The sequence below is a fragment of the Salarias fasciatus genome, chromosome 22 (genome assembly GCF_902148845.1).
Source record: "Salarias fasciatus chromosome 22, fSalaFa1.1, whole genome shotgun sequence".
Classification (NCBI taxonomy): domain Eukaryota; kingdom Metazoa; phylum Chordata; class Actinopteri; order Blenniiformes; family Blenniidae; genus Salarias; species Salarias fasciatus.
The window spans coordinates 19,474,745-19,497,632 of record NC_043765.1 but is presented as its reverse complement, the minus strand read 5'-3'; the positions used below and the strand labels follow the sequence as shown (position 1 = coordinate 19,497,632).

Genomic DNA, 22,888 nt, shown 5'->3' with positions numbered 1-22,888 from the left:
AGATAGTCAATGCTCGCAAGCAAAGATCGAAATTGCAATCAACGCTTCATGAGCCTTTATTTTGGAAGCTGTCAAACGGAAATATTACTTCCGCAAACATGGCGACACCCGGTAACAACAATCCAGACTGCTGGAGTGTCCCAGATGTTTATAATCATCACGAACAGAAGAAAGTTTGCATTTCCAGACCAAAATACAGAGAAGGGAGGAAAGCGAGAGCGGTTAAGGTAGGAATACAGATCTGTGTGTAAATATATGCTGAAGAAAACCGAGTCTAAACTCAAACTGTGAGACTGAGGATCTGTGCAAATAACCGAACCTCTGTTAGGGTTGGGATTACCCCTTTTACAAAATTAACTAAACTCGTAAGATCGATAGCTTGCAAGCTGCGACCATCCCATGCAAATTTATATTGGTAAAACTGCACAGGGCGATCGACGGCTCTTTGGATTCCTTATTTGCGCAGGGAAATCGGTGGATCACGCTAAAGCCCTTTACAGAGACAGTACAAGTCAAACTCTCCTGTAGTTTTCTATACGATTTCAATCGTTTGGGCCCATTTGTATTTAGATAACAACGTTTTTTTCAGAGAAAAATAAAGGAAGCTGAACATGCACTATTTCATGTTGAGATGAGTATAAAATTCCTCAGTGGCAGGAGTTGCATTGACATTCTGATTCACAGTCTTGTCCATTTTCAGGTGTACACCATCAATTTAGAGTCCTGTTACCTCATGGTCCAGGGGGTCCCAGCCATTGGAGTGATGACAGAGTTAATCCAGCTGTGTGCTCTGTATGGCACCGTGGAGGAATACAGACCTCTGGACGAGTATCCCGCTGAGCAGTTCACAGAGGTTTACCTTGTCAAGTTCCAGAAAATCACAAGTGCCAGGTACAGGATGTTTCAGCATGCTTCATAAACAGAGTGGGGAAAACATGCCAGATAAGCAGCCAGCTGAGTAGAAAGACTGCTGGCTGTATTTCTTCTTATTACTTACTTACTGATTTCTACTAATTTCCTGTTTAATCCATGCAGTGAGGCCTTGTTGAGATTAAACAGGTCTGTTGAATAATATATCCAAATGTATTTATTTTTTGTCAGAGCGGCAAAACGACACATGGATGAGAAGAGCTTTTATGGCGGTGTGCTGCATGTGTGCTATGTGCCAGAATATGAGACTGTGGAGGACACCAGGCTGAAGCTCCGCGACCGGAAGAGTTATGTCATGAGAGCTGCGATGAGATCAGGTATAATTTATGCATGAAGCATATTTTTTTCACGCTTAAAGAGCAAACAACATTCTGAATATTTTAAAGCCACCAAACAGTTTAAACTTTAAGGAAGTATTTTTTTCTCTTTCTTTTTTTTTATGACAAAAAAAACTATTTTTCTTCTTTTTTTCATAATTTTGCACAGCCAGAGAAGCCGAACAAAAGGAGGTGACACATGAGGAAACCACGTCATCGTCCTCGATCAGCACTTCAGACAGGATCAACCCAGGACACAGTGAAAACACAGGAGGGCCCTCAAGCGTCAGCTCTTATTCAGGCTTTCCTCTGCTGCCATTACCTCCTCAGGAGCATCATTTTTCCAGACGCGAAAATCAACACGGAGTAGCACCAACTGAGGATAAAATGGGTACTTTACACAATGCCTTCATTGAGGCAAAGCAACAGGGAGCGCCAAGCCCAGAACACACCTCCTCGAACAGAGACAGACACACAGAACACACAGGGACGAAGGCTTCAGCATGCCGCTTTGTCCCAAGGACCACCCACCTGGAAAACAGGAAACGCAAAATAGAAGAGTCTGACGAGGTCGCTGTTTCTGTACAAAAGCAGCCTCTGATTGGCCCGAAACTACCAGAACCATCCAGAGTGGATATGGAGGATGAATCATTGAACACAACTGTCAGCCTGATAAGGAACACGATGAAGCAGGTATTCAGTGCTGTGATAAAGGACTTAACTCATTTTTGATCGCAGTTTAAATCTTCTTCTTCTTTTTTTTGTCATGTCAATAATATAATTTTGTTCATCTTTTTAGGTGGAATCAGTTCCAGAATGCAAACCAGTGGCGAAGAAGGTCAAACCACGTCGTCGGATTTGATCAAACCAGCCTAATCATGGACTTCGAGTTTCCCTTCCACTTGAAAAACTTACCATTTCAACGTTGTCTTGTTGCTTAAGAATTTTGGAATACAATAGAAAAGCAGTTGATTTATTTATTTTTTTTCTTTTAATTAAAATTGATGAAACGTCAGTTGAACAAGTGTGGGTGTCTTTATGGCTGCAGACATTCCTGAAATACATGGTGCTCAAACATGGCAATACTCTGAAAAGTAGAAAAAAGACATTGTAAGAATAATTACAGCTTACATCAACTAATCTGAAGTGGATCTGATGTATTAATCACTGATAAGTGATTACCGTTGTGTCTGGGAGGCAGGTTCCAAATGCTTCAAGCAGCAGATTCTCCTCCTTCACTGCCTTTTCAAAGTCCTCAAAAGACAGTCTGCCATCATGGTCATTGTCCTGATGGAGGAAAGAAACAATGATAAAGTTCAATGCAAATCAGAGGATTATGCGATTCCATCTGTGGCTTTGAGGACATCATCCAAAGAGTTCACTTTGAAACATTGTCTCTGAATAAAAACAACATCCTGCCATCTTCTTGAGTGTCATCTCCACCAAGTCTTTGATTCCTTCGTCAGGGTCTTCCTCGGTGGGCTGTCTGATCAGGCTGCTCTTCAGCATGCGGAACATTTCCTCTCTGGAGATGTAGCCGTCACCATTCGAGTCGTATACATGAAAACAGTCTACGACACGCAAAAAGAGAGGCCATTATTTGAAACAGTGACATTTTTGTCCTTCATGTGAACTTTTAATTGCAGCAAGTGAAGTTGAAGTCTTACATTTTATTCTTTCATCCAGAGTCCCTCGAAGAAAAACAGCCAGCCCCTCGATCCACTCCTTTATACTGACAAAGCCGTCATTGTCTTTGTCAAAGGTCCGAAAAACTGCAAGCCATATCATTATAAACATTAATTTTAATGTCTCTATAGCTAAATATATTTCATACAGAAAATTATAAAATGTACAGGCTGAATTTTCAGTCTTGATTTTTCAGGCCTCAAGCATTACAGTTCTTTGTTGTAAATGTATTTGACAACAGGCAGAGCACCTCGATCCATGATCAGGTCGTCGGTCATCCCAAAGGTGTTGAGCAGGATGTTCCTGAACTTCGCTCTGTCCAGGCCTTGGACTCCTCTGTCAGAGTTAGTGGGCTCCCTCACAAGCGTGTTGAACTCCAGGATCAGGCATTCGGCCTCTGTTTTACTGACTAGGAAATACACATGCTTAAAATGTTATATCACAGTTTATTTTTCTATCTGAATCACTGTTTCTTTCTGCTCAGTAAAAAAAAAAAAAAAAATACTTACAGTGCTCCACTTGTTTTGAGATCGTTTCAGCCAGACTTTTTATCACTTTTCTGTTCATTGCCGACATGTCAGCCATCTTGCACAGGCAGACATGGAACGGGTTCACGGAGAGGGGGGATCGTTTACATGTAACCATGGTAACAGCGGTGCGTTCACGTTCCAGCTTGGCGCTTTGAGTTGCACCGATGGACACTACAGAGAACCTCACAGTTTATTCTGTAATACTACTCATTACCTCACAAGTAAATCTGAATGCACGAGTTTCGATAAACACACCCCCATATACCATCCAGATACTCTTTGTTTTGACCGAAACTACCAGAACTATCTAAAGTAAATATGGCGGATGAGTCATTGAACACAACTGTCAGCCAGATAAGGAACACACTGAAGCAGGTTTTCATTACAGTGATAAATGGACTTCACTCATTGTTGACTTAAAGGTAATTTTTTTTATTAATTAATTTATTTAATTTTTTATTCAATCAATTCCAGACTTGAAATTAGTGGAAAAGAAGCCACTTAGATTAAATTAAACCAACCTGATTGTGGACTTTGTATAGATTCCTGGTTACTTGAAAAACTAACTCTTGTCTTGTTGCTAGAGAATTCTGGGCCAAACAGAGGTTTATGTGTTTATTTATTTATTTGAGAAAGGCAATGACAGTTTATAACAACTCACATATTTTACATGTAGTCCTTTCCCATTTTTTTAAATGTATTGGACATCTATAAAAGACACCAATTCAGTTTTGTCCTTATTTTCTGTCTCAATATATGTAAAGCTCCTCTTATGTTGTCCAAAGTTTGTCTTTGCTGAATGAATCCAATTTTAAGTTAATAAGCACAAATGAGAGTTTCTCTAATCTAATTTAAGTGTCTGAAGTTACTAAATTCGTGTTTGTCTTTGACAGAAATAACTGCCTCCTTCGAAGATGATGGAATTTCTTTGTTCAGAAAAATCCAATTGAATGGTTTGAGCGGTAGTGTATCAGTGGTAAAACCGTCAGAATTTGAGGATTTTCTGCACTTTTAGTTTAGAAATTTGCCTCATATCTCTTTTTTTCATGTTGAAATTTAATTTCCATCACATCCTCCTCATTTTCCTTTCTGGAATTAATAACAGAAATTGGACTGTGGTCTGACAGTTTAATTGTCTACAATCCTTTATTTTAAATCTGTATTGAACAAAATAGTAACCTTGAAAAAAACAGAATAGTGTGTGTAATCACTACTGGTTGGATGTAGTTCCCTCCAAACATCTACTTTGCTCTGCTCTTTCATTAGTGTAACATATAGAACAAAAGCAGAAGGTATGAAATTCAATAGCAATTTTGATTTAAGAAAAAATATAAACAAACCACCTTCAACATATTTTTAAGCAAAATGTTTTAAGAACTGAGAGCTGTTCCTTTGAGTGGAATGTTATTCATGGCTACTGCTTAGATGAGTAGGGGAGTGCATGGGAAAGATTGGAGAGGGTCCTGAGGAGGAAAAAAAATGGAGCAGATTTGAGCACAGGTAAAAAGCTGCATAGCATTGCTGCTTGATGCACTTCCGCCAGTGCCATTTGGACAGCTGCAGGGTCGTCAGCCGGGAGCCACCCTTCTTCGATGTTTCGCTTCTTTAATCCCGGAACATCTCAGGGTGGTGGAGCAGCAGTAGGGACGTCTCCCTACTGCCCCCTGCAGCTGACCTAGGATCCATCTTTTCCCCATAACTTATCTTTCCTGCGTAACCAGTGCCAGAAACTTCCCTGCTCTGCCTCTTCAGCCAGGTCTTTTATGACATGACGATGTGTTCTGGGAACTTGAGTTGGCGGCCAACATCGGCTGTTAGCTGCCACTCTCCTCTGGAGACAACAGAGCCCGCTCTCACACTGAACTACTGAGTGCCTCTCCCCCTTTTCTAATGAACTGAATAGGCTGGTGCAGTGGAGTTACTGGGCTGGACTTGTTCACCTGCAGTCTGCGCACCTCGATCACTTTGGCTATTTTTCGCAGTACTCGGTCGAGTCGCCACCCATAACGACCCTGCGTCAGGGCTGCTTTGCAGCTGGACAGGATGTGTTGTAGGCTGGGATTTTGGTGGCCGCAGAGAGGGCAAAGATCGTCTGTGCCGTACCACAGATGTAGGTTCTGTGGACTTCGGAGGGTATCGTACGTGCTCCTAATCAGGAAACTTAGCCGGGCTTGGGGCATTTTCCACAAGTCGGCCCATGTGATGGTTCTTTCGATTACACCCTCCCATGTTGTCCACTTGCCTTGGAGAGACTGGCTCACTGCTTTGAGCCTGTAACCTTCATGCTCCTCTTTTGTGACCTCTTGGACAATCAGCTTTTTCCTCTCTGCTTCGGTGGCTTTTGACCACATCTTAGTTGTTGTTCCCCATCCGAGGCCTGCTCTCCCATGTTGTACCATTCCCACAACCTCTTGGTGTTTCAGTCAGGTAGTGGCCTGGTCTACTGCCTGGAATGCATTCCATTTTCTTCCAGTGCTAACAGTTGGCTTTGCTTTTTACACCACTGGATCAGCAGAATCTTTCAGCTCTTGGACCAAGCGGACCTTTTCCAGTTTAAAGCCTAAACTGATGCTTTGCATTGGAAGCCTCAAGATGTTCTTTCCAAACAGAGCTGAATTGGACTGGCAAGGAGGAAGTCCAAGCCACTTCCGGATGTAGGAGTTGGCCTTTGTGTCCATTTTCAGGACTGAGGATGAGGTGATGTTACACAATTTAAGGGGCCACATCAAACGGTAGTGCAGGGTGAACTGGTAGCACCAAACTTTGAACTTCCCCGGCAATGGGCATTCATCGATCTTTTTCAGGCCGTCAGCTAGCTGCATTGCGGCCGATGTAACCATCTGCTTGTCTGACAGGTCCGCAGTATACAGCCTTCCCAAGCTCTTTATTGGTTGGTCTTTCAGGAGCGGAATGGCCTCACTGTTTACGGAAAACATGATATTATCCTTCCTGTGGCCCTTCCGGATTGAGAGGCTGCGTGACTTGCATGGTTTCATCTTCATCCTGGCCCATGTCAGCAGTTCTTCAAACCTTTTTAGGAGTCTGTGGGTGCATACTGCCGTCTGTAGGAGCGTGGTGACATCGCCCATGTAGCACCTGAGGGCTGGAAGCCTCTGCCCCGATGGGGATCTGACTCCTTTTACTGACTGTCTCCCTCCAATCAGGATGATCTCAAAGGCTGCTGTGAATAGTATGGGAGAAATGGCGCAGCCCATTGCTATTCCCTTTTCCACTTTGTGCCATCCAGATGTGACTTGTGGGGTTGTGAAGGACACAGTGAGGTTGTTGAAGTAGTTGGTAATCAGGCTCTCGATACATGGTGGAATGTGGAAGAACTTGAGGGCAAACCAGATGAGTTGATGGGGAACAGATCCATAGGCATTTTCGAGATCTAACCTCACAACGTGAAGGTCTGACTTGTTGCGCTTCGCTGTCTGGATCTGATCCCAAATCATCATTGAGTGCTCCACGCAGCCCCGGAACCCTGGCACTCCTGCCTTTTGACAACTGGGGTCGATGTACTTGTTAGAGAGGAAATAGCTGGTCATTCGCCTTGCCAACACTGTGAAAAAGATCTTCCCCTCTACATTCAGAAGAGAAATGCCTCTGAATTGATTGATCTTCTGGGAGTCTTTCTCCTTTGGAATGAAGATGGTGATTGCTCTGCACCACGCCTGTGGGATGGACTTTGTTTTCCAGGCAACACACATCATCTTCCATAGTAGCTTGAGGACAAGGGGGCAGTTCTTATAAACTTTGTAAGGAACACCGTTTGGGCCAGCTGCTGATGCCATTCTTGCTTGCTTTACCACCTGGTTGACTTCGGACCATTTCGGAGGTGTGGTGTCGAATGGTAACGACGGCTCTGGAGGATGAGGGACATAGCCTGGTGGACCTAGGGGGCTTTCTCGGAGGTTATCGGCGATCGCTGCTTTTATGTGGTTTTCTAATTCCTGCTCGGTTGCATGCAAGGTCCCAGACTTCTTTTCCTCTAGCAAACTGCGGGCGTGTCTGAACGGGTCCCGAAGAAAACTTGATCTGGCTTTCTCCTTCCGACTTCTGCTCTTTCTGATCCTCTCAGCTCTCCTTAGTTGGGACAGTCTTCCTCTCAGCTGGCTCCACAAGCATTCCAGGCCCATCTTCTCTTCCTCCTCTGCTTTCCTCCAAGCCTTCCGGAGGAGGCGACGTTCCTTAACAAGCTGCAGGATCTCCTTCTCCCGCCTTCCTTTTTGTTTTGGAGTGACTTTCCTTTGCTGCAGCTCTCCAAATCTTCCCTTGCCTTCATTGTAGATGATGTCTCCAAAGATGTTCAACTTTGTGATTGAGTTGCCCATTAGGGAGTTCTGGAGGATAGTATGGAGACTAAGGTCAAAGTTTCTCCACTCTGCCTTCTCAGTGGCTTTTGGCCACTTGACCTTGTTCTTCCGGCTTGGCAACTCAGTTGATAGTGTGGGGTTTGTGCCTGCTGGTTCAATCGGCTGATGCAGCTGTGGGATTAAGGGCTGCTGCAACTTCTCCTGCGGGGGCTGCTCAGGCTCTACGCCATGGGATGCAATGTTGGGCTCAGTAGCACTGTGGTGCTCGTCCTGGCTACCGTTCCTCCTTGTCTGCATAGTATTAGCATTTTAGTATACTGTAATAAACCCCTCCTATTACATGCTCTGCTGATCTTACAGAGCAGGTTGACAGTAAACTCTTAACTTTCTCAACACTTGCAGCAAACTCCAGTAGAGCTGCAGACAATTCTAAGAACAGAGGAAAGAGATGAACATGTTTTGCCTAATCAGCACTTTATTGACCACTTTGTTTTATGGTTTAGCGTGTGTGTGTTACATTTTCTTCTTTCCCTCCTGCCTCTTCTATTCTTTGTTCCTCATTGTCATCAGAGTGACTCATATGTTTCTTGGGGGGAAAGTTACAGTGCCTTCTCTGTTTTCTACTCTGACAAAAATCTTGCCTTTTTTAATTGGATTCTAAATTCACAAAAAATTAAAATATTTTAACAGCATCTTCTTCCACATTGTTCTTCCAAAAATAAAATATTCATTCTTTCCTTACTGAACAGCAGTCAGCAGTCCATTACCAGCAAAGTAACAGAACCAGGAAGCATATTATGAACAGAGTGTGTTAGCTACTTACCAAACTTCTACCTGTTGGTCTATTCACTGACCGGCTCCAGAGCTGGATCCTGACTGGATTAGAAGGCCACTCACGACAGCCATGAAGCCTTCTCTTTTTTCAGGACATTCCAGGGCAGCTTTGATCTTCACCTTTAGCAGTTTCTGCAGGAAATTGGAAATGTGATTCCATGTATTTTAATTGTTGTTCGATGCACCAATTTGTGGCAGCTAGTTATATTGTCGCGAGATGTATGATTACAATGAAGCTATTCTATTCTACCGTCTGTATCTTCAGGAACTTGATATATTTTGACAAATTCTCCGTACCTGCGGTCCCACAACCTCCACCAGAGCCACTCTTGCAAGTCTGACATTTTGAATAATGTCTCTTCAACACTCTGCAGCCTCTCCTCATTCTTACTTCAGCTTTTTCTAACCTCGTGTTAGTTTTTTTTTTTTTTTTGCAGTCTTTCTTTTGATGTCTGTTTTTTAGTTTACTGTCTGAAGTGGTGTATCTCTCTGTCAGTCGTGGTCAGGTCTTGCATCAATTTATCTGAAGTTATCCAGAGAGTTCATTTTGAAACATTGTCTCTGCCTTTAAAACAAACAAACAAACAAACATCCTACCATCTTCTTGAGTGTCATCTCCACCAAGTCTTTGATTCCGTCGTCGGGGTCTTCCTCTGTGGGCTGTCTGATCAGGCTGCTCTTCAGCATGCGGAACATTTCCTCTCTGGAGATGTAGCCGTCACCATTCGAATCGTAAACATGAGAACAGTCTACGACATGCAAAAAGAGAAGGCACTATTTGAAACTCTGTCTTTTTTTCTTTTTTTTTCTTTATGTAAACTTTTAATTGCAGCAAGTAAAGTTGAAGTCTTCATCCAGAGTCCCTCGAAGGAAAACAGCCAGGCTGTGCAGGCTGAATTTGCAGTCTCGATTTTTCAGGCCTCAAGCATTGTACTTCTTTGTTGTAAATGTATTTGACAACAGGCAGAGCACCTCGATCCATGATCAGGTCATCGGCCATCCCAAAGTTTTTGAGCAAAGTTGAGTTCCTGAACTTCGCTCTGTCCAGGCCTTGGACTCCTCTGTCAGAGTTAGTGGGCTCCCTCACAGGATCAGGCATTCAGCCTCTGTTTTACTGACTAGGAAATATAAGTGTTTAGCATGTTATATCACATTTATATCACGGCTTATTTGTCTGCTTGTTCTGAAATGTTTCAGTGAGCGTTTTTATCACTTTTCTGGTAATTCCTGACATGTCAGCCATCTTTTACATGCAGACCCAGGACGGGTTGGCAGAAAGGGGGATTATTTCTATTTTATTTATGATCAAAAGCTACAGACTTGAAAGGAACTAGAAGAATCAGGGAAAATGCCAGGGAGTCATGGTGTTTGGCAGTTTAAATGTCATCATTGTAGTTCATATTGGTGGTGCAGTGTTAGCACTGGTTATGTTTAGTTAGTCTATTTGTGTTCATTAGTTCAGTGTTTATTTAAGCGCAGTGTTGTTTGACCATGAGTCCTGCCACTTCCTGTTCTGTGTCAAAATAACAGTATCTGCTAATTACAGTTTGCAGGAAATCCTTTCTCTAGTGCTGTTCTTCTTCAGCTCGCTGCAGTACTATGAACTTCAGTGAAGCTTATATTGAGCAGAATTACCAATGATCTCAGACATAAACATTTACTAGATGGACAATAAACTAACGTGATCCAGTAGAAAACCACAGCAATGAATGTTTTAAGTTCATGATTTGATCTGAAGCCAAGCTGGGAAATATTGTGGTAATCTAACATATATAGGGGCAAGATACCAAATTAACCAAACCGACAAGCATGTATTTGAATTGTGGGAGAAATCTGGATTCATGCAAACACTACAGAATCACACTCAGTTCCTCTTGTTGGAGGAATCTGGATTTTTATAGACCTGCATCAATTACCTGCCCTTCTCCTTCTGTGTCTCCATTATTTACGGCCGTCTGAAATCTGTTATGGAATCACTTCCCTCTGGGATTAATAAAGTACTCTGTTCAGAACAACATTAAGAGTCTGACCACAAGATGGCAGTGAGTTAATCCACTAAAAAGAAAGGTGGACCGCTTTCAACTGGAAGCCAGGAAACATTCAGGCTGAATGTACCACAAAATCTGCAAACTAGTCAACTGAATATACATTTGTTAATTTATTATGTTTATTTTCAGTGTATTGAAGAGACTGTACTGGGATGAGATCGAACAATTATTGGAAACTACTCCATTGTTTAATATATGCAGTATTTCTAAACAAATCCTTTCCAAACAATTTAATAACAGAACATAAACCAGAACAACACATGATCTGTCAGTTGTATTTAATAATAAACTGCAACGAATTAAAATAAAACCCTCTTCTTCAGATTAGACGTAACTAAAACATACAAACAAAACACTTAACTTGCACTTGATTTTGATCAAGAATTTCTAACATAAGCATGAGTCAAAATATTGCACTACTACAGACGGACTTGTTTATGAGCGCAAGTCAAGTCAGCAACTGTGAAAGAGAGGCAGTTAGAGTCCAGCTATTGCATTAAAAGGCCTGTTTCTGTGCAGGATGTGTCAGAGTCAGTCAGATCGGTGTGAGAGGTTAGTTCTGACTGGTAGTGTCGTGTCGATCCAGTGGTTCGGGTTTTCAATCATGGAGGTCCAAACGGCAACCTCGTCCTCCGTGGAGTCCATCCAGCAGACGGGTTCCCCGTAACTCCGACCTTAAAGCACAAACACACACAGTTCAGTGTTTATTTGACTGGTGTTACCACAGAGCAAAGCAGAACATTAAAGCTGTGTGTAACAGTCGGACTTGCAGAGTTCTGACTTCACACTAATATGCTGAGATTATCTCTCCGTGTGACGACAGATGGAGTTGATGCTCTACAAGTGGACCGAGTGAGTGTCGTCCATTTATTACCATGTATTATTTATTCACAGCAATGCCAGCTTTAACAAAGCAACACCATCGATACTTTGCTAAAGAATATTACAACAGATCGAGTCTGTATTCTGATTCGTAAACAAATGCAGCTACTTTAGAGTGAAATGTTGCTAATTTTACAGAGTTTATGAGTGACCAACTCCACAATGGATATCGAGGAATGTACAGTAACACGAACACTGGATTCTCAGGACGGTGACCTTGAAAGGATGACAGGAACGTCTGAAATATCTGACATGCCAACTTGAAAACATTCAGTCCTGTTTGAAGGACAGAAAGTTCTTTGCTCCCAAAGGAATCATTAAACAGCTTTTATGGCACAGTCAACAAAAATCGGAATGAAATGATCAGCCATGAAACGATTTCTCAAACAGAAAACCCTCCTGCAAACATGTGAAATGTTACAAGAGCTACGAGTGTGTGTTCAATTACAATTTAGCAGAGAAACAACAAAAAAAAAAGAGAGATTCCCGAAGCTGAATTTTAATAAGTCAGGTCTCCAGATGGCTGAAGACAAACATAGGAGAGTAATATTAACAGGCAGCTTGTTTTTCAGGATGAGAGATAAGATTATCCACACGCACAAAGCCGGCACCGACAGAGACGGTGACGCAGGAGAAATACTGTTTCCTATCACATGTGGCTATTTTTTTTTTTTTTTTTTTTTAGCAGATTTTAATATTCCCACTTTTAATGTGAAATCTCAATGCTGTCAATCAAAAACAAAGAAAAACTCCATCACCCAACTGATCTCAACTGTATAGAAAATATGTAGCCTTGTTCATTCTCAGTATTCAATGCAGGAGTTCAAGCACCTGTATTGAATGATAGGTTCAACAGAACAATATTAACTGATATGTGGCAAAGCGGGGCATGTTTGCAGCTTTATGATTTATATGACGGCACTAAACGATGGTGTTTGGAATAGCATGGATTTTATTATTTTTTTCTGTTTGAACATGAACTCAAACTGACCGGTTCCACAGCTCAGACGTATTCCCCCGAGAGGGTGCGTCTTCAGGCCCTCGCGTTGCCAGACTGTGATCTCGGCGCAGGCTTCCCTCAGGTCGCTGGTGTGGAAGCCGTCGTACACCATGGTGTGGTTGTAGGTGGGGCTGAAGGAGCGCTTCACCACCCGGGTCTTCTGACCACTCTGTCGGCTCGCATCCGGGAGAATATAGCTTGTTGTAAAGAAAGTGGAGGGAGAAGGAAAAAAAAAGAGAGACACTTCCAGATTTAAATTGTTTTTTAAAAACTCAGTTGCAAAACAAATGTGTTGCCGTTCACACACCTCCTAACGAAGGAGTCGATAGTGCCTCCTTTATTCGACAGGAGACTCTGAGCCTCCCGAAGCCAGATGTGAAGCTCTCCTGTCAGAGGCAGACCATCACCTTTACACATACACGTACAAACACACACACACAGACACACAGACACAAAGCATGAGTCAGCTGATTGGCAAAGGACACAACGAGCATCCAGAATGTATGTATTATCCTCACCCTCAAATCCATCTGGGATGAACTTAATAGATAACATGATGTTCCCCCGACTGCTGATGGAGTCTGGGCTCAGATAAATCTGCCAGAGGAGGCACAAGAATATAATATAAAGATTTATTTAGAGAAGACAAAGAAAGAGAAAGCAAGCAAGCAGGGGAGAGGCAGGAGTTGGGAAGCAGGCAGATTAAGGTTACATAAAACCTTAGTTGAAATTCACAGCATGTCTTCCTTCCCCTGCAGCTCTCCCAGACACGAGAGACACTCCTCATATTCTGTCTCCAACAAAGCTGCCAAAAAACTGCTGTTACACAGACACTCCAACTAAACAAATGTAGACACAGGCGTCACACTGTTTTTGGCAAATATTTATCTGGGAGAGCTCAAACACACCGTCTAATTTATGTGACTAACATGAGTGTATATTTGCATCCGAGACAGTGATGTCAGTGTTCACTTGCTTTTTTTTTTTTTTTTTTTCTTACCCGTGGCTGCAGGTTGTGCCACACTGGCTGCGTGTTCGCCCAGTCCCACTGCCCCAGTGCCACCTCCACCTCCCCCAGGAATACATTCCTCCCCAGGGGCTCGGCGTGCCACACGGAGAGGTTCAGAGTTCGACTCCGCAGCTCCCCAGTCCTCACTTTGTACTGGAAGAATGTCGTCACAATCAAACGCTTAACACACAAGTAGTCGAACCCTTACAGCATCAGTCTGAAACATCACGAGCCACTGCTGACGCTCGACTGTAGGCTGAGAAAAGATACAAGCTCTAAAAGGCAGATGGGGGGTGTTAATGGTTCCCGTCATTAGCGCAGCTTCATTTATACATGAGTAAGAGTCTCACTCGGAGCGTCTGCTCATAGACTGGGTTTAATGTCTTCTTCTTTACAGAGGTCTTCTTCTTACTGTGACTCGACTTGTCTGGCAGTAGATAGGTTTTGACATATCTGTGAAACACACACACGCACACACTCACATTAATGATTTGATTGATTTGCCGTCGCTTCATCATGCACGTCTGCGCGCGCACCCAGCCACTTACGGGTCAGAGCGGTTCTTGCGTGCTGAAGCAATGTCCTCGCAGCAGTACACTTTCACTTGCAGCTCCTCCTTCTGGGTGTCGTAAACCAATGAGTACTGAATACGGCCCCTCACCTCCACCACTCCGAAGTCCCCCGAGCTGAACAGACTCATCATGCTTCCACTGAGCTGCGACAGACGCACGCAGAACAGAGATCAGCGCCGACGTCATTGTCCCGAGCTGAGTCATCTCGCGTCGCTGGGTGAATCGTCATATATCGGAGCGTGTCTGCGTATACCACGTAGCCCGAATTGATGCTGCTGGTGGAGCTGCTGGTTCGGAGGGAGACTGGATCCGGCTCCGTCACGCAGCTGCTCAAAGAGTCAGTGTCCCCGTTGTAGCTGTCAGTCAACTTCTCCTAAAAACGCAAGCACATGCTTGTTTTGTTTGTTTAAATTATATTAGTTATAGACATACATTATCTGAAGAATCACATTACAATGTACTGAATTTGATTCACTTTGCAGGATTTGTTACAGATTACATTTTCATGTGGTTTACAAAGAATTTTGTAATGATAGGAAATATCAATTTAGAAATCAAACGTCTGATTTCTTAAACCTATTTGATGCTAGTGAGGTAACTATTCAAGCTTCAGATCTTGCATACATTTCTAAAAGAATTGGATTTAGGAGGCATATTTTATCATTTCTAGCACAGCCTCACACCACGTCTCACCGCTGGAGTGCTTCAGGGTTTAAGTCAGGGTCTTGGGCGGTCAGATTTGATCTGAAACCTTGTCTTGGTTGTATTCTAAGTTCGATGAAATGCTGAAAGGTAACCCTCTACCCACGCCACAGCTCCATTCATAAAATCACCACTCTAGCCAGCTCTGCTGATCGTTCCTGCTGCCAGGAAGCCCCTCCACAGCATGATGCTGCCACCACCGTGCTTCCATGATTTTGGCAGGATAAGCGGTACCTGGCATTCAATGGAGGCCGTATTAACAGTTAGTGACATTTTGAAAGTTTGTCCTTTTGACTGAATAATCTGTGGTTTCATTTTTATGTTTTCCCTTTCGAGATATACAGTTCTGTGGAAACTCTTTTTAATCCCACTTACTCATGTTGTAAGTGTAAAGGTGTCTGATTTATTTATTTTTTTTAATAAACAGTCATTAAATAAAAACTACCTTCTGCATAAAGAAGATGTAACTGACATGGAAATAATGGCACAGCACTCACAGAGTGCTGATTTTAGCATACAGTGGCCTTTTATTTAGAGGTATCAGAGTAATGGGGCTGAATATTTTTGCACACAACACTTTTCAGTTTGTTTGGGGGGAAAAATTGAAAACCATGCATGCATCATTTTACCATTATGCAGCACATTCTGTTGGTCCATCACATAAAATCTCAATAAAATACATTTACATTTGTGGATGTAATGTGACAAAATGTGGAAAAAATACAGTGGGTGTGAACAGTTATGCAAGCCACTGTAATCAAGTTTCTTGGTGAAGAGACTAAGTTCTGAATGAGAATACATCCATGGAAGGTCAGATCAGATTCACCAAGATGTTTTAAAACAGCTTAAACTACAGGCTTATTTCAAAAACTGTGCTGAGAGGAACTGGCGCTGCTTTGAAGCGGGCGCGCCAAATACTGATGCTTTTAAAACTATTTCACTTTGCAATTTGTGTTAAGTTACAAAACCAAACTACTGACAAATCATTTTGAAAGCGCTCCTGCAGATTTTCCCTCCAACAGCACAATGAAGACATTGCACAGTATGGTCTGGATTATGTAAGTTATCCTTTAACCATCTCTTAGCCTCATGTGTTCTCAGTGATCGGTGTCTCCATGGAAGCCTGATGGGTGATTGCACTTTAAGAAAGTTCTCACCTCTACGAAATTACTAGAAGCTTTGTTCGAGCTCGGTCTTTTTTCAATGTTGCCTCGATATTTCAACAACAAGTGCACTGTTTCAATGGACAAGCAAAGTTATACCATAATAACTATTGCATTATCCTTGGTAGTATGGATAAACCATCATCTGCTCACAAAAGACCATCTTTTTTCACTGCAGCACACCTGAATGTTTACTTAATGTCCCAGTCCAGACAGCAGGAAATAACCATGATCGAAGATGTATTTAATTATTGTTGCAAAAAGAAGTAGCTTACATGTTCTTCTGCAGTCGTATTGTCTGATTTGAGATCAGAAATATTACTTAGATTTTTGGGATGGGTTTTCTTCCCTTTTTTGATTGACCAGAAAGAATGAGTACCAAAACATAATAAGAGAATAGGAACATTTGAAGACATTTCTCTGATATGTAATGTACTTACGATCACAGCAATACAATTTATGAATCATTTTTTAAATCACGAAGATTTAATTTTCACCCTCAAGATGACTTTTTTAAAATCAAACTACCACAATATTCCCTACATGCTGCACTGTAGATCATCATTTTTAAAAGCAAATCACTTCTTTACTTCAAAAGAAAAGAAAAAAAAGCCACATCATTATACAAAGAATGACTCACGCACATGTCTGCCTTCACAATAGACAGTCACGTAAAGTTGCCATCGGGACACTGCAGTCAAGGGTCTAACACTTGTCAATTTGATAAGATATTTTAGTTTTTGCCTTTGAGCATAACTGAGTCCGAGCACATTTAACAGGATCTGTCTGATTTATTCCATTATCCTTTTTTCTGCATTTTCCCATTAAGGGTTTCCAAAACAGATCATCTTCTTCCAATATCCTCAGTCTCTGGTATCCTCCTCTCTCACATCAGTCAAATACATGTCCTCCCCTCAATGCATCCACGAGCCTCCTCCATGGCCTTCATCTTCTCCATCCTCCTCGTCCTTTTCCCTACAACATCTCCATCTCTCCTTTATCCATTTTAACTTGGTCTTTCTCACTTTCCTGTCGAACTTTAAAGGGACTTAAGGCAACTTTTCAAAATTTACCTCAGTGCTGCCGCGATAGGTGTTGCGGGGAACTGCAGCCTCCAGCCAAGGCGGCACGGGAGCGTGCACAAACATTTTACAGAATGTCCGTCTTCACAGCGCTGCACCAGGGATGCTCATGCTGTTTACTACGTCGCGGATTACTGCAGGACCACAGTGCATATTATGTGATTTTTGTAAGCATCCATTTTCACTCCCAAATGCAGCTGAAGTTCCCTCCATGAATCAAACGCATATCCAATATTTATTCGGGTGCCTGCGCGGCTTCGGTCATATTTTTATTTTTTTTAATTTATTTTTTTGACTCACGAGATAACGCTGATAATAGGGCTGCGTTAAACGATTACTTTTGTAATCGATTAATCTAGGAAATAGTTCTTCGATGCATTGATTAATCTAACGATTCATTTTTAAATCCGTCGCGGAGCTCCTCTCCGCCTCCGTGTTTATGCGGCGGGTCCCTGCACGCTCCGCGGCCGGCACGGAGCGCGTCTCCGCCCGGGAGCAGAGATCCGGAGCTCTCCCGTCAGCCTCCGTGGGGCAGCTCCACTCGGCCCGTGGAAGCCGCCGCCTGCTTCACGCGCCTCCGTGGAGCAAGCCGCGGCAGCTCCGGATCTCCGCTCCCGGGCGGAGACGCGCTCTGTGCCGGCCGCGGAGCGCGCGGGGACCCGCCGCATAACCACGGAGGCGCGTGAAGCAGGCCGCGGCTGCTGGAGCTCTCCCGTCGCCGCCGTGGAGCAGCTCCGGGCCGTTTACCCAATCGGCCCCAACTCAGCAGGGGGTGCTGCTGAGACTGGCCGCCTGTGAGTGCTTTGGGACGGGGGAGAGGCTCACGCAGCACCCGCTGCTTGCTGAGAACAGCGGAGACGTCCTGTCACGTCTCCAGAGCACCAGAAAAAGCCGCTAAATTTGTCGCTAGTTACTTTTGACAAAAAAAAGTCGAAAAGAGGCTTTGGAAAGTCGCCAGATTTAGCGAGAAAGTCACCAAGTTGGCAACACTGCCCGCCCCTGATCCCAGCAGTGTTTGAGTCCGTGTCCACGGCGGCCATGTTCTTCCTGTTCGGCAACGCGCATACAGCGTCAGTTTACGTCACATCCCCACGATTGCGCGGGAAATTCGGACCCCGAACAGCAACAAATTATTTGGCACACAGCCTGTATAAGGCAACAGACAGATACGCGGATTGGCCTGTTATTTTAGGTTTTTAATGCTTCACGACCCATTAGCATTGAATAAAGTGGAAATGCATGTGTAGTTTTTCACAAATCTTGCCTTAAGTCCCTTTAAGCATGTTTGTGCACCTGTCAGCTCAAATTCAGTCTTTTGATCCACTGTAGCCGAGAACTTCCTCTTAAACCAAGTGAGCAGGCTTCAATCACAGATGAGGAAGCACAAGTTCAACATTGTGGTTTTCCAAAATTATTTGTGCGTGCGTGCATGCGTGTGTGCTATAATCACCTCCGGATCCTCTAAGTGGCCATTGCTTCTTCTTTCAATATCTACGAGCGGAATATTGAGGCGTTATTAGAACGATGAATCAACTACAGAAACATAAAGGCAGTGTGAGAGGAACTTGCCTACCTTTGGAGGAAGAGGATCTATTACGACCCTGATGACTCTGCCATTTAAAAAAATGTAACTGCATTTAGACACTGTTTAGGAAAACATAAAAATATGGCAAAACAAACCAAAGTCAGACAGACCTGCGGTCCTGGACTTTTAGTTCTGGGCGAATATGTGATTTTTAAATTTCCTTGACTCCTGTAAGTACAAAAAGGAAACTTTGAAATTGTTATTAACGCGCCAAGCAGTGATTATAAAGTAAATGATATCGCCTCACTGACCCTCCATCCTCCTCCTCCCTGTAGTCCTTCACTCTGTCCTTCTCGCTGACCTTCAGTCTTTCTGCTACCTCAGGAGGAGTGTTGTTGTTGGAGGTCTCCTCTCTCTCGCCATTGAACAGTTCATTCAAGGGTACATCTGTTACCATGGAAACAAGCAGAGCGCTATCACTGGGATATCCCCGCGCAGGAAAACAGCCCGAGTGGCTGCTGAGAGTAGCACTGCATTAACCGAAAACTCACCTCTGCTCTTCGTCCTCCTGTGGCGGATGGTGGCGTGCACGATCTCAAAGGCCGACAGCCGCTGGCGATGGCGCTTGCTGCGCTCCTCGCTGAACCACGCCCCGGACAGGAAGCGCAGACGTGCCGGATCGGTCTCTGTCTTCTCGAGATTCCTGCGGCATTCATGGGGTGTGGGGGGGGGGAGTGGTTGTGTTAAACAAAAAACAAGCGGAGAAATCACCTCTTGAGTCTCCATGAGCGAGCTGATCAGCACATATCAGAAACAGTCACTGCTGTCAATCAGTCAGAGATAATTAGAAAAACAAATACAAAACACACGTCATTGTGATCAATCAGAGAACACTAGCAATCAATCAGTTTCAAACTGTTGAATAAAATAAGGTTTGAGGTGATCAATTATTTAAATGAATGAGTAGAGAGAAGCTGCCACTCACAAGAAATTCAGATTTTGACTTATTCTGCAACGCTTTATTTTATAAATCAATATAATGGCATTAATAGTAACATTTTGAAATTGATTTGTAGTGCTGTGATTAATGTACCACTCACTGTGTCGCAGAGCTGTTGATGTCAGTGGCAGGGTTTGTGCATGTGTGTGTGTGTAATACACAAAGATAACAGAAGTGGCTTCCTCAACACAATAAATAGTCACCTCTGACCTTACACGTCCTTCGTCACGGCGACGCAACTCCAAGTCTCGCTGCAGGACGTGCAGGATGGAGGACTGCTCCTCCTCCGTCAGGTGGCTCAGGTCCAGAGAGTCTGCCTCCATCTCTGAGAGCAGATGAACATCGTTCTTAAACAAACATTCTGAACCAGCTAATCTCTCATTTTGATGTTTCCTGTTTGGATTGTTTTAAAGGCACAGTCTGTGCAATTCAAGTAATACCAATGCGGTGCGTTACGTGAAAGCAGTGATCCAGGATATTACCTGGTTTATTATTAATCCAGAATTTGAAAGTGCTGTCAGGGGTTTTTTTTTTTAAGTTCCCAGTGGTTTCATGCAATAAATCAAAACCGATTCAAAAGGTGCAGACATTTCAATGTTTACATGTTATGGTCCTTTATGGGGGGGCAATTGGAATATTAAGTCATTATTTTATTCTCCTTTTTTCAGTTTTGAAAAACAAAGGGGCAGCCAAAAGTTCACAGAGCATTTTAAATTATTTGGCAGTAAACAATCCTTCCCTGACTATTTTGTTATATTACCCCTTAAAACTAATAAGAGTAATAGAATTTATTTAACTGTTTTGTCCGGTTTATTCGTAATATAATTTGAGGACACCATTAGGCTGTCAACATTTATCCCACCAACAGGAATTGGAAGTTTTTAAAGGAGTTCACTCAGAAAGACCCTGCAGAATGTTTTGTCTTTCACCAGCAAATCAGCAAGAAAAATCTTCAACACTCTCAGAGTACAGCACTCTTTGGGGTCCACTCTCCTCCAGATGACACGTTGAGCACACATGGGTAAGTAAGGGATCCATTATTTGCGCAGCGCAATCGGAAGATCCCGCAAATTGCTCAACAGTGTTGTACAGATCAGCCATGTTTCACCTTACTGTACAGCACTGTGGCCTGATCTAACTTCCATCCATCATTTCCATTGTTGTTGTGAGCGAGCTGAATTAAAATACTTGCCTCGAGGCTATTTACCGCAACAACAAAAAAAGGGAAAACGTGCGCAAAACGGTTGGTTCTGCAAACAATAACACGCAACACGCAGCCGATCCTGTCTGAACAAAAGCACAGCAATTATATAAGTCAACGCAGGGCACGATGAGGGATGTTCAGTGTTTTGTCCTCTATAAATATCCCTATGATTATTATTATTTTTTTCCAGTCAGTGTTTAGTGCTGTAGGAGAAAGACAGGCCTGGTTTCCACCTCAGCGCGAGAGAGAGGACACCTGTCGCCACTTTCCCCCTTTTAAAGCTCCACAGGCTCTGCTGCGCTCCTCTCTGGATTCACTGCAAACACGCGGATACAAAGTGAAAACACGAGGAAAAGCGGCGTTACCTTCCTCTAGTCCAGGGCTTCCGCCACTTCCATGTGTAGAAAGTTTGATGAAAAGTTTCCCAGAGTGCAGTCCGCGCGCGTCTGCGAGCGTCGACGTCTGTGTACTGAGTAAACGGAGTGAACACGCCCTGCAGGGGAGTTTGTGTGTGTGTGTGTGTGTGTGTGTGTGTGTGTGTGTGTGTGTGTGTGTGTGTGTGTGTGTGTGTGTGTGTGTGTGTGTGTGTGTGTGTGTGTACCCGATCTACCTGCTTGGCTGCAAAAAACGTGTTTCTAATGTTTTTTCAAGTTCAAGTACTTTAAATTACCATGTGTTGTGAATGGAAGAGTATTAACTTACACTCACAGCTTGAGTTACAGTCCGGCAATGGGATGAAGACAGACACCCTGACAAAGCTTAAACCACTCCCACCTCGTCTGATTCCCTCATCTTTCCAACTTTCTCACAAGTACCTGCTCATTAAAGGCCTTTAATTTCCTGATGGACTTGTGGTTTTTATCCTACGTTACAATTCTAATGGCAATAGATTAACTTCAGTTCTAAAATGTATTTAATAGAAAAAAAATCACTTTACCCTCCACTTATTTGGTTTGATGTCCTAATATGATTCACTTCGTGGGGTCATGATGGGACAGAGGGGCTCAGTCTACAAAGTGGAGACCTGCAGGATTAACATGCTGTGATTGTGAAGTGGAGAGGTTCAAACCAAATTGAAATTAGGGTGGTTCAGTCATTTGTGTTATTGTGAGACCCTTTGTTACTCACACACGGATGCTGTGCACCAGAAGTGAGATGTGGCTTTCCTCCTAGTAGCTGTCCACACCTGCTAAGTACACACTTGGTTACGCAGTGTGAGCATGTGTACACAGAGAGAGAGAGACACACACACACAGAGATACACAGGTACGCACATAGGTTTTCTGCTTGCTTTAAAGCAGAAGAAAGAATAGTCTGTAGCACATGAAATGAGCCACAGCTTTGGTGCGGACAGTGTGTGTCCCAGACTTCCCTTTCACTTAGTGGAAGTGTGTTTGCGTGTGAAGGGGGAGGGGTGAATTCAGAGTGAAAAAGGTCTGCATTCTGTTGTGTCCTTTGTCAACAGAGTTGGACAACAGCCACCGTCTCCTCACTGAGGGAAACTTTTTGTTTTTTTGTGTGGGCTCATTCAGGCCTGGAAGTCTTGGCTGGGATTTAGACCGAGGCCTCCGACCAGCTGTCCCGCTGCGCCCCTCAAGGCCTCCGGCCGCGCCGTGAGTCAGGGTCCACATTGACATCCAGATATAAAAACACAGGTGAGTCTCATCAGCAGATACTGGATGTTTATCACTGTCAAATCAGTCCACTCCCTCTGCAGGTATGAGCAAATATCCACTTGGAACACAGAGTGCTCCCAGTTAAAATTAAAGGAAGACAGAAGCGAAACAAAGCTAGTGAGAGAAAACAGTTTATGTATAATTTATTCACACAATGCAATGCCACCCCCACTCCCCAAAAAAATAAAATCAAACTGTGATAATTATCTTAAACTGCAATAACATGAAAAAAAATCACCTCTCAACATGTTATTATTAAAGCTAACAGTGAGACCCATTTTTATAAATATGAGCAATCAAAGCAAAATTCTCTTTCTTGAAAACAGGTTTATCAAAAAAGGCTCCGAGCTAATGACAAATCAATCAGCGCACTCCTAATCAAAGCCATGTAGCACGTCAGCGATACTTCAGG

The 22,888-nt window shown here is 43.3% G+C and overlaps 3 protein-coding genes across 3 annotated transcripts; 1 reads left to right on the top strand and 2 right to left on the bottom strand.

Moving 5' to 3' along the window:
- The first annotated feature begins 93 nt into the window (after nucleotides 1-93).
- rbm48 (RNA binding motif protein 48) lies at nucleotides 94-2,342 on the top strand. The gene is made up of 5 exons (XM_030120942.1): nucleotides 94-227; nucleotides 701-891; nucleotides 1,102-1,247; nucleotides 1,417-1,940; nucleotides 2,047-2,342. The coding sequence occupies exons 1-5, from the start codon at nucleotides 99-101 to the stop codon at nucleotides 2,107-2,109; spliced, it is 1,053 nt and encodes a 350-aa protein (XP_029976802.1). The 5' UTR covers nucleotides 94-98; the 3' UTR covers nucleotides 2,110-2,342.
- clxn (calaxin) lies at nucleotides 2,284-4,152 on the bottom strand. The gene is made up of 6 exons (XM_030121095.1): nucleotides 3,443-4,152; nucleotides 3,184-3,342; nucleotides 2,915-3,019; nucleotides 2,667-2,818; nucleotides 2,430-2,534; nucleotides 2,284-2,334 (listed from the first exon to the last, which is right to left on the bottom strand). Exons 1-6 carry the CDS (start codon nucleotides 3,576-3,578, stop codon nucleotides 2,284-2,286), a joined length of 708 nt encoding a protein of 235 aa, XP_029976955.1. The 5' UTR covers nucleotides 3,579-4,152.
- A 6,667-nt stretch (nucleotides 4,153-10,819) lies between these two features.
- Nucleotides 10,820-21,273, bottom strand: sytl1 (synaptotagmin-like 1). The gene is made up of 15 exons (XM_030120770.1): nucleotides 21,166-21,273; nucleotides 19,807-19,921; nucleotides 19,148-19,299; nucleotides 18,908-19,043; nucleotides 18,767-18,824; nucleotides 18,645-18,681; nucleotides 18,522-18,562; nucleotides 14,378-14,497; nucleotides 14,101-14,267; nucleotides 13,903-14,005; nucleotides 13,544-13,705; nucleotides 13,062-13,140; nucleotides 12,851-12,950; nucleotides 12,535-12,740; nucleotides 10,820-11,335 (listed from the first exon to the last, which is right to left on the bottom strand). Exons 2-15 carry the CDS (start codon nucleotides 19,917-19,919, stop codon nucleotides 11,193-11,195), a joined length of 1,617 nt encoding a protein of 538 aa, XP_029976630.1. The 5' UTR covers nucleotides 19,920-19,921; nucleotides 21,166-21,273; the 3' UTR covers nucleotides 10,820-11,192.
- Nucleotides 21,274-22,888: the final 1,615 nt, after the last annotated feature.

Coding starts and splice junctions, on each gene's coding strand:
- rbm48 (XM_030120942.1), top strand. CDS start 99: ATGGCGACACCCGGTAACAACAATCCAGACTGCTGGAGTGTCCCAGAT. Junction 892..1,101: donor CAGAAAATCACAAGTGCCAG/GTACAGGATGTT, acceptor ATTTTTTGTCAG/AGCGGCAAAACGACACATGG. Junction 1,941..2,046: donor TAAGGAACACGATGAAGCAG/GTATTCAGTGCT, acceptor TCATCTTTTTAG/GTGGAATCAGTTCCAGAATG.
- sytl1 (XM_030120770.1), bottom strand. CDS start 19,919: ATGGAGGCAGACTCTCTGGACCTGAGCCACCTGACGGAGGAGGAGCAG. Junction 14,498..18,521: donor GCCACTTAGAGGATCCGGAG/GTGATTATAGCA, acceptor TTGCGTTTTTAG/GAGAAGTTGACTGACAGCTA. Junction 12,951..13,061: donor CATCCCAGATGGATTTGAGG/GTGAGGATAATA, acceptor GTATGTGTAAAG/GTGATGGTCTGCCTCTGACA.
- clxn (XM_030121095.1), bottom strand. CDS start 3,578: ATGGTTACATGTAAACGATCCCCCCTCTCCGTGAACCCGTTCCATGTC. Junction 3,343..3,442: donor CTCAAAACAAGTGGAGCACT/GTAAGTATTTTT, acceptor TGTATTTCCTAG/TCAGTAAAACAGAGGCCGAA. Junction 2,819..2,914: donor TCTGGATGAAAGAATAAAAT/GTAAGACTTCAA, acceptor TGCGTGTCGTAG/ACTGTTTTCATGTATACGAC.